We start from the raw sequence: 11,512 nt of genomic DNA on the forward strand, positions 1-11,512 counted from the left end.
CAACAAAAATAAGATTTTTCAGACATTTTCACGCACAAATAAGTTTTTTCAGACAAAATAAGTTCATATAAGTTTGTTAAGTTCATATAGGTTCATATAATATAAGTTCAGTCAAAATAAGTCCAATAGAACGGAGCCTTAGTAAAATCTTGAGAGGTGGTACCCAAGACCTGAGTTCGAATCCTTGACAACTCGCTCTTGTTTCAACCCTTGATGACTGACTATTGAAATTTACTACAATATTAACAAACTATTACGAATGTGAGTTTATGACATATCAAAAGTAAGAAAGGGAGACATTACAAATTACACATAATCATATGATCAACACTAACATTTTACTTCTGTAATATAAGTAGAACATCAATAGTAGAAATCAATTAAAATGTATCTCATTATATTTAATGGGCAATTGGATGTTTTTTTTTTCTCCTTTTCAACCAAATGCGGGGAGTAGCTGACCTCTAGGAACAAATTTAATGGGCAATTGGATGTTTTTTTTTTGAATAAAATGTAATTGTGTACAAGGATGAATCTACGTTGAAATCCAAGGGAGACTCGACCCCTTTACAAATCAGAGAGTTTCTATAAAATTTATTACTAGTAAGAGTAGACAATGAAAATAAATTATGATTTATTGTAGCTGTTGAAAATATGAGCCTTCTTGCAGAAGGTCAAGGGTTGGAGCCCTAAGTTGATACATTTTGCTTTACTTCTTTCTCCCCCTTTATAATCTCTTCTTTCTTTCTTTCAAAGATTATATTTTTCCTTTATTTTGGTTTACATCTTTCGTTCCCTTTATTTTTCTTCTCTTGTTTCTTTCAAATATTATTTTCCCTCGTCATTGTAACCTTTTCTTTAGAGAATCGATCCTCTTATTGTTCTTTCTCGAACCGAGAGATTCATGGATCGTACCATGATACTTTCTGTTTTGTCGGCCGGCTAAAGTTAAAGTTCCATTAAAGACCGTTTACACAGGGTGTCTCGATGATACAAAGAAAGAAAATCAACAAAGAGTTCCACCTCTCGGGGGTGAATTATTCGCGCGGACCAGCTTTAATCGAACTCATGTTCAGCTAAAGAAGATCCTTCACCGCTTTCTGTTCGTTCAATCGCCTCACTAACTCCGTGAAGCGCGCCCCCATTTGCAGCCAAGCTGTTTTGGCCTTCTGTTTAAGGCACAATAGAAAGTTGGAAGTAGGCGATAGGCTTAGATCAGAAGCCGCCCCAGATAAACTACCCACCTCGCAGTGTCCCGCCTTCCCCCGAATGATCGATGTAGGTCGAGTCCGTATTACCGTGGAGCAACAGCCGCGGCATTGTTGGTTACATCGAAATCTAGTTTTACAAGCTGAGCAAACTGGATGAGGCTATCCTCTGAATGATGGAGCACACTAGGATTCTCTATCTTAAAATCATTTTTTATTTTCTTTATTATTTTAATTTACTTCGTTTATTATTTTCGATTTACAGAAAATTAATGAACTAAATTGTTCGGCTCCCGTCAAGACGAATTCTTGGCTTTATCCCTGATTGTGTATGGTGTTTGGATGCCAACACAAATTTCCAAAGATCTTTTAATAGAGTTATGGAAGTTTGCTGGTGGAATTTAGTCATTTTTAAGTGACTTGCTAAGTTGCAAAGTCTCGTAAATAGAATTAGGTCTTGATATCGTATTAGCAATTTAGCATAGTTTAGGATTATCATACACTCGTACTACGGACTATGTACGAGTTTCGTTGATACTTGTTAGTAATGAAAAGCGACGTAGTAATAATCCATTTGGTTGCTTTCTTTATAATGGTTATATCTGATAACAAAATCTCCTTGCCAAAAAAAATCCCTACTTCTCAAATCATATTACCTCAGACCTCAGTATTGAAGAGAATAGACAATATTTTGATTGTTTTTTTTTTTGCCAAAGTAGGATTAGTGTTAGGGTTAATTTAAGCGTATTAGCAAACTTATTTAACCGAATTACTTGATTGTGGTGTCGAAGGTGCTTAACGGAACAGTGGGCATCATTTATTCCATCCATGATCATATAATCATATTACACAAAATGTATTACCAATTGTTGATAAACAAATTCACAGAATACTCGTTGCACAACTAAATTAAGTTTCACCCATTTTTTTTTAATTTTTTTTACGCATAGCACACCCGGAACTTAGCTCCGACTACATCCGGATCCGACCCGGATCGCACACCTTGCTTATGGTGGCTGAGTCTCCCAACAAGAATTCCTGCATACGGCGAGGCTCGAACCCGAGACCTGCCTTAAGCAGCTTGAGCCAACTCTATGTTAGTCACCCATTTATTATTAACTATTACATTATGAAAAAAATGATGGAAAGGGTTAAATGTTAACTTTACACATTATTAGCGAATTTTGAATGAATTTAAATAAAAGTTTGTGATCAAAAACGTAAATTTATTGTGCAGTTCTTACATTGCAATTTATTTTCTTTCAAATATAACCAAAATCGGGTTATTTTCCGAGACAGAGTGGCACTGCATCGGTTACCACTTTTAACTCATAGCCAGATTTGCCACAATTCATGATATTGATTTATGCAAGCCTGCAAAAGTGCAAACTCCTAAAATTTACAGCAATATACACCCACTGACTTCTACTCAACAATGTCATCATCAAGTATCAACTAACAAAAAAGTCAGTCAACTTACAAAATAACTAGTGCAAAAGTTTTCCCAAGTCTAAACCAAGTCAATTTTAATAGAAATGAAGACTTTCTTTATACATCTAACCCTCAAAATAAACTCTATCATATCTCAGATGGTGAAAACCAAGAAATTCAAAGTAACATAAGGAGCCAACTAACAGCACAGTACTGAAGAGGTAAATGCGCTAACACCAAATAACCATGTTGAGTATTTTACTTTCTTTCTTTCTTAAGAAGTTGCAGCCAACGAGCCATCCTCACCATTTGAATCAAAACCCGGCAGGATCCAGTTTCGTTTCTTAGCAAGCTCCATGTAAGATTCAAATTTAACCTGAGCATTTGGAATGTCAAGTGCCAGGTCATCGAGCCCATCCTGGATACGAGCAAACCCTTTAGTCAACTGGTTGATCGTGATAAGCCCCTCACTGAAACACTCCTGAAGAAGATCAAGCATTCGGTCATTCTTCTTTTCCATAGCCATGATTAATGCTTTCTTCACAACCTCGTGGTTGAAGAAAGGCATCCCAAGATCCCTAATGCACTGGCATGCTTCCCCAACAACACCTCCGCTCTCAAACTCTTCTAGAAGTTTCATTATCTTGTCCTTAGCATCTTCCACAGCCCACCCCGAGCCACCTCCCCAACAACGGAGGATCCTCTCACCCGCGTGCCGTGAGAAGACAAGTGATCTCGCCATATGTACAGTTTCACTTCCGCTACAGTTGGGTGGCAGCTTGCTTGCAATCTCATCGAGGTTAAGTGGGGCCAGAACATCATCAATCACTGCCCTAGCCAGGAAAAGAGCAAGCTCATTTGACGCATCTAAAATATCAAGTGCCGTGTCTTCAGCAGATTCTAAGAGCATTACAAAGCCATTCACAATATCCTCTGAGGAGAAAATCTCTATATGTAACCCAGAGAGAAGAACAGATGCCATCTCTTTCTCCCTGTTTTTCCGGTCCATGGCAAGGGTGATCAGCTTTTTCAGGAAAACTGGGTTCAACTCAGGGGCACCAAGATCTTGAAGACTATGAATGAGTTCAGGAATATCATCAGATAAAAAGTATTCATGAATAATCGTCACTATCTCCTCCTTGTACCGTTTCAGCTTCTCATCGTTGTGTTTTGGGAAGTCCCCATCAGTAGTCAGTTTTGTAAATGAAGCATCAAGCCATCCTTCAGATATTGCCCTAGGAACAAAGGACTGGAACAGTGACCTGGCAGATGGTATGTCCAAAGAAAGGTCGTCAAGGCTCTCCTCAACCCGATAAAACCCCTTTATCATCTGACTCGTGCTTATAACGCCTTCTTCAGATGCTTCCTTCAACAACTTCATAATGAGAGGTTCAGTTGATTTGGTCTCCATGCCAAGAATCAAAGCTTTCTTCACGACCTCGTGGTGGAAAAATGAAACACCCAGCTCTCTGATGCACCTACAGGCTTCCAATGCATCTCCATTCTCGACATATTCCCTCAACAGCTCAGCAATCTTCTTCTTCACTTCTTCGACAGTAAGGTGAGTACTGCCACCCCATTTTCGCTCTACGAGTTCCGCGTGGTGTGGAGCAGAGAGATAGCTCTTCTCGGCAATTTGAACAGCCTGAAGCCCCTTGGATGATTCCGGAAGATTTTTCTGAACCCTTGTGACAAATGCCGGAGGAAGGATGTCATCAACAACAGCACGGGCAACATATAATGCAAGCACATTAACTGCATCAGGAATATCAACAGAGAGGTCATCTGCAGACTCGAGCAGTAGAATGAAACCTTGACTGATCTGGGATGGACTGATGACATCTGCATAAAGATCTGAAAGCAAAACAGAAGCCATCTCTTTCTCCTTATCATGCCTGTCCATAGCCATTGACACAAGCCTCTTGATGAAATAAGGATGGTATTCACTTGATCCTAGTTCTCGGAGATCAGACGCAGCCACTTCAACCACACCATTGTTGAAATACTCCTCTATAATTGAAACCACAGCTTTCTTGTAATCATCCAAGGGGTCAGTGACGGTTGCTTCAACAAGCTTGTATGGCTCCTACAGGATTCAAGAATATTATTTGGTTCATGCAAGGATCAGACATCAAGTTTAAGTGTATAAAAACAAATTGTACTGGTAAATAATTAAACGAGGACAGAAAAACCATCTACAAATTTGAATAATGTAATGCATCACAAGATGCTGCCAACTAAACTAAACAATTGACAGGTAGAAGAAATACCTCGCCACTATCATAGTTAGGATCATTACGGTCAAGATGCGCTTCACACTCAGTATCAAGTAGCTTTCCCCAGCATCCCTTACCGCCAGCACCCTCTGAAAAAAAGAACAGAAGCAAAAAAAGCTCAGGGAAACAACATTGAAGGAATATCATCCTATGAAGCATACTATATTTATTACCTTTAAAGAGAAAAATATTAATGATTTCAACTGCATGAAAAACAAATAAAGATAGAGGGGGGAAGGAGATATTTGAAGGAGAGGAAAAGCATCAAAAAAGCTAAAGTATAGAAACATATATGGACTAGCTGCTATAAAAACAACCATTTTAGCTGATTCAGCTATACTGGAAGTAAAACAAAGAAAGTGCACAAAGTGCATGCTGTTAATTTAATTTTTTTATGCAGCATCAACATAGACAAGTTAGAAATGCACGTTTTTTTAATAGAAAGAACATGCCTAACGACTGTAGACCTATCCACAACTATTATAAACCACCATGCCCACAATGCCTTTATGACGTCATATCCCAATACGTGAATGAAGTTCTACAAAGAAAATTGCAATTAATCCAACAAAGAACTGAAGATGCCTTAGAAATTTAGAATCTTAAACTCATGAAAGGAGCATAATCGTACTTCCTTTGTTCCTTCAATGCAACAATTTCTGTCCTAACACGGTCAGCATGGGAACTCTTGTGCAAAAATTACCACATGTTTGAAATATAGTCAAATCATTAGGTCAAACCCTTTATCCTCTCTTGCTTTATACATGTTTTGTGGAAAGGCGACAAGCACTTTCACGATATTGAACTATTGATCTTTGATATATTTAATTCCAAGCATATGGCTACAAAAGGAACAATTAGACAAAAAATGGTTCTCTTTCATTCCATGCATTCCAAATTGACTGTCCCCCTTCTATCCATTTTTGGATGTTTCACTGCTATCCTACTTCTTCATACACTATCTTGCTATGCATTAAATGCATGATTTAATAATTAAAGGTCCTTTATTACATGTAGATAACAATAAAACAATTCATGGGGATATCATCTTGGTTCGTGTAGCCGACCCCAAGATGAGATTAAAGCTCTGATATTGTTATTATTGCTGTGATGTCAGTATGTCACAATAAGTAACATGCATTATGTTTTCAGATCGAACACTTAAGACAGGGGAAGAATGTTTTCTCTGACACCTATAAGCTTAACAAACTTGAAAGAGTACAGAGGAAGATTTTTTTCTCTGACACCTATAAGCTTAACAAATTTGAAAGAGTAAACAGTAACTGCATTTACATTAGGTATGTTTTAAACTTCTGGAGGGGAAAAAAGGGAAAAGAGTCTACTCCCCTCCTGGAATTAATTATTGAAGGATACAAGATACAACACATTAAGGGAAAGAAATATATCACTCCTATTCATTTACCTCTCCTTTCCCTGCCTAGCATTTAAAGAACAAAATTTGCTCCATTGGTCTCCTTTACCTCCCTTTTTCTCCAAAACCTTTGATCCAAACAATTAGAGGGCCTAAATTCACCCCCTCGCAATTGAAAATATCGAATAACTCTACACTAACAATGTTCAAGACTTCAAGTACATTAGTACTAGTGCTGAAAAATGCATATTCCAGTCTCCTATCATACATAGTACTCCATAAGCTCCAAAATGAACTCCACACTTAAATTCAAAGTGGGTTCTTGTTAAATTTGTTTCAATATGTATATGTATGTTTAAAATATTGACTTTCACAACTTGTATTCACACGTGATTAAGAATAAGTGATGGTCAAAGATTGATCTTGAAGACCCGTGAAATAAAAAGCATGGTTAAGGTTTTAATGTCAGGTCTGGTTGTCAATAACTCCATATATTACCTAACCATGGTTTGTACGTATTTTTCTTAACTAAGATTGGTTGAGATTCGGCTTCAACTCAGTCAATAAAGCTTCACATATTAATTTCTTCATTACGAGTTACATTTTCAACATGTCATCTCTACATGGCTTTTTAGTCACTAGATGAGATAAAGTGGTCAACCACAAGAAAACTCATACCCAGCAAAGTGCTAAAAACCATTGCACCTCAGAAACTAAGTGTGTAAACTTAATAAGAACTAAAAAACAATACAGCAATTATATGTGTAATAAACAAATCAACGTGAAAGATAGGAGTGGAAAATCTTTTAGAACGTATCATATACTTCACAAAATGAAATGGCCCCGTATCATATGAGAGAGTCCCCTACCCAAAATTCTGAGCCATGACATATCAACCAGTCAGATACTAATGTACTTGTATTCAGTACTTGTATGGGTAGTAGCATAGCACATACTGCATAAGATGCAGTACAAAAGATTAAGACTACAAACACATGGGTGTAAAAAGCATGTTTGATGCATTTAAAGGATCAATGGAAACCATAATTCCAAGTAAGTTTAATGTATTACTCCGCAGTTAATCTATGTATTAGCTCAAACTCCAAACAGTTCTCCAAAAATGAATTCCTTCCTCCCTATTTGAATTCCAGTCCTTGTTCTATTAACAATGCTTCAGACATATAATCCCTTGACATATTACTCATTTCCAAACATGAAAAATACTGTATAAATTAGTTTAGCAGGTTAAACGGAATAAAAAAAATGCAACTTATCAGCTTAAACAACCCTGATCTTAGTTTAGCAGGTTCAACGCCAGACCAATAAATAGACATGTCATGACATCACACAATTCCAGAATATTTACAAGTTCTCTATTCCTCTGATAGCCATGAATGGCCAACACTAAGAATAAAAAGGAAAACAGTTCATATTCATGCTCCTAGATTACCACAAGGAACATTTGTATTAAGGTTTTAAGATAATGTTAATAGGAGACACATCTCGCTTAAGTCATTAAAGGAACTACATCATTGCAAGAAAAGGTTAAATAAGAGATACATACTTGCAATCGTTCATTCCCTATTATGATCAAGATTTCTCAGATGCGTTATATTTCCATAATGAACAAAGAAAGGAGTAAAATAAACATATATAAGACTGATCTCCATCTTCGCTGCTTAAAGAACCAATCTATCTTTACCTCTACGGTTCGGAGTAACTATTAATCAAAATACACATACACTAACACGATTGGTAGATTAATCATCATATATATCAAAACTTAAAGAAGGTAATGTACATGAAAATACTAGCACTACACAGTGCGAATGCAATTTTACTCACCCTTCTTGACTCTGATATGCTTGCCTGAATGCGACCTACGAACATGTCTCACAGCAGGCGCCTTGCCACCACCTCCTCCTCCACCACCAGTTTTTCCATGGTGATCGGCAAGGTAGGCAGAAGTCAATTTCGGCGAAGAGGACAAATTCTTAGGTGAAGTTGATAACAACTTTGAAGGAACCGGTACTGAATTCTCTACATTCATCGAAGCTATCTTCATCCTCTCCCTCTGCTCTTCTGTCAAGAATCCCTCCGACGCCATTTTCAAGCCCTGAAACCTCACATGATCATCACCACCACTACTCATCAAAATCCATGTCAAAATAACATTCATTCAACTTTCTTTGAAACTTCTATAACTCTCAACAACAAAATATTCAAATAAAGAAATATTGTCGGAAAATCCTAATAAATGCATAAAAAATAAAATATCTACTTACAACAACTTTATCATTTATCAGCATCAAAGGTTTCAAGTAATTCGCATTTTTCTGGAATAAATTAACACAAATTCTAACGTTCCAAACACACAACACATGTGGAAATGCAATTATATTACTAAAAGATTAAAGCAAAAACAAAGAAAACAAGATTGAAACAAACAATTACCTCAAATTGATTACAACAGCATAAAAAGCCTCAAAAACTCCAACAAGAACCGATCGAAATCACGAAGAAACACTAGCCAAAATCCAAACTCCAACAATCAAACCGCCGCAAATTTCTCCTTCCCTCCTGTACTTGGCCCGGATCTCGAGCCAAGACAGACGAAAATAAAAAAAAAAGAGATATCACCAAAAAAATCCGCAAGATCTTCGGAATGAAATGGAAGAGAGAGAAAAATGGATGAATCGGAAACCCTAAAAAATTGGGTAAGAAATACAGCAATGAGGAGAGAGAAAGAGAGGGAGGTGTGGTGGTATGTGTCTGTGTCTGAGTGTCGTTCTAATCGGTTTTTAGGAGAAAACGGATGAGAATGAAAATGGAGAAATTTTAGACCCTATTTATAGGGAGGCTACGATTGATAGTAATGTACACGTCAGCAGGTTATTTTTAGGGGAGATGATTTTCACGATTTTAATTTTATTTTATTTATCAAATTTTTTGTTTTTTATGGGCATTTGCCACGTGGCTCTCCCGCTATTGCTACGATTTCTTTCTGTGTGTTGTTGCCTGTGCTTTTGCTACAGATGGCTTGCTCTAAGTGGGTTTTAGAGGGTTTGGTGCTGAAGTTACTAAAATGCCCCTGATTTGGAAGATTAATTAGGGGTAAAGGAGGTAATTTGGGTGGATTAGATTTATTTTATCCAATTAAGAAAAAGAGGTGTGTATTAGTGTGAGGGTTAAGGAATTAATCTTTATTGATTTTTTAGAAATCTCTGAATTTTGATGGATAAGCCAAAAGTTGATGAAATATGGGGGGATGCATCCTAAGTTGAAACGAGTAACAAATTTGATAATTTAGGATTTTTTGTTTCACGTTTTAACAAATTTGTTACCATAGTAAAAATAAATTCAACAACTTAATGATTTTGGCTATTTGAGGTACCAAACTAGAGTAACAAAGACAAAGACAAAAACTCCTAACTCTCGTAGTCACGTAAGAGCTTTACCGCACCTGAAGTATTCAAATTTTATATTCTCTTGGAAAGTTTGGATGTTGTCACATCAAATTTGTGTCTCGCATAGTAATGTCAAGGGAAAAGTGTTATGTACTTCGTATAAAGTAGAGGTGTTAATTAAAATAATATAAATGTCCATTCGTTTATCACATTTACAACATAAGTACATTCATGTGGGCATGTTAACTTTTGATATTAAATCAAATTGGATAATTAACCTCACTCATGTGGTCGTATACTTTTAACTTTATGCATTATCGCATGGTTAAAAATTTGAGGGTAATAGTAAGACTTGTAGCTAAATCATATCTATAACATCTCCTTTGTAACATTCATTGACACACAAGAAGGGAAAAACCTAGTACATGTCGTCATTACACGTTTTAGATTTATGAAATTAAAGTTTCCGTTTTCAAAATTTTAACATTAACAGGAGTAACGGGAATTGATGAATCTTGCATGCTATGGAAAGATAAGTTTCTTTATTTCCAAAAAAAAAAAAACCATACACGAAGTATTATATAACAAGCTTTGTCAAAATTTAATTTCATGTATCTCTCTACTTTTTGTTAAACCTCCCCCGAGTGAATATAATTCCATTTTAGGTACTTATGCATGTGTAGACGTGTATGTCGTAGGCACGTAATTCATTAAATAGACTAAGTTATTTTGATTAAAGAATAGAACAACCCTATTTCACTTTTTAAAAAAATCTTACCTAGCTAATTATTTTGGCATGTTCCTTTTTTTTTTGCATGATATTTTTTAATCAAGTTGGCATATTTTTTTCAGAATTGCTCGCATATGTTACTTTTGAGACTACGCCACCACAGTGTGCATCAAGCTCTCAGATACAGAGTACGTGATAAGAATCGTGCGAGAAATCTACTTATCGAAAAGGCTTATTATCAATCATAGATTCTAAATACAGAAAATATTTTCTTTATGTATAAATTAAAATTACAAAAATATCCCTAATTAATTAATAAAAAAAATATTAAAAAAAATGAATCCCATATTGTCCATATACTTCAAACCTTTAAACCAGCAAACATATATTGCGCTCCATTAGAATGTTCCCAAATCCCCACCCCACCGCTCTGTCAATTCCACAGCCATGAGGCTCGCCGGCAGCCGATCTAACTTCTGTGGTGGCCGGCGAGTGTGATTTTTTGCTAGTCTTAGGCAGAAACCTTCATTTCGCGACTAATCGCAAGGGTTTTGTTTCCACCATTAACGATCGATTTGTTGAGAGAGCATAGAACACAACATTAGTCAGGGAGGATAAATTAGAGAGCATTTAAAAACTTAATTTTAGAACGGAGATTTTCGTTTGGTTTGTGCAGATTTTGTTTTCTGTTCGAGCTTAAGAGTGGTGCAAAGTTGCAGACATCGTAAATAGGAGACTAGTAGCAACATTTGATAATTGATGGTTTTCTTTTAATATTTTTTATTATTTAATTAAGGATTTTTTGGTAATTTTATTTTCTGCATAAAGAAAACCTTTTCTGCATTAAGTAACACCCAATTACTTTTGCACATAACATATAGGAGTATTGTCTACTCTAGAAATCAAAAATTTCCACAGATCTTTGCTAACATATTGCTCAAACCGAGTCAAACTTTTATTTTTTTATTTTTTATTTTTTATTTTAAATTTTATATGGCAATGCTCAACTTCAAATTTTACATTGACGCCTTTAATGAGACAGTGCAACGATAAATGCTCAAAATTTATGTGAAACTAAGAATTTTAAA

The 11,512-nt window shown here is 36.0% G+C and overlaps 1 protein-coding gene across 1 annotated transcript; it reads right to left on the reverse strand.

The window, feature by feature from the left end:
• Positions 1-2,631: 2,631 nt before the first annotated feature.
• On the reverse strand, positions 2,632-9,110 carry LOC110794552 (MA3 DOMAIN-CONTAINING TRANSLATION REGULATORY FACTOR 1). The gene is made up of 4 exons (XM_021999531.2): positions 8,742-9,110; positions 8,133-8,403; positions 4,910-5,004; positions 2,632-4,725 (listed from the first exon to the last, which is right to left on the reverse strand). Exons 2-4 carry the CDS (start codon positions 8,392-8,394, stop codon positions 2,914-2,916), a joined length of 2,169 nt encoding a protein of 722 aa, XP_021855223.1. The 5' UTR covers positions 8,395-8,403; positions 8,742-9,110; the 3' UTR covers positions 2,632-2,913.
• Between the last annotated feature and the right edge of the window lie 2,402 nt (positions 9,111-11,512).

This window comes from Spinacia oleracea, chromosome 1 (assembly GCF_020520425.1).
Source record: "Spinacia oleracea cultivar Varoflay chromosome 1, BTI_SOV_V1, whole genome shotgun sequence".
NCBI classification, from domain to species: domain Eukaryota; kingdom Viridiplantae; phylum Streptophyta; class Magnoliopsida; order Caryophyllales; family Amaranthaceae; genus Spinacia; species Spinacia oleracea.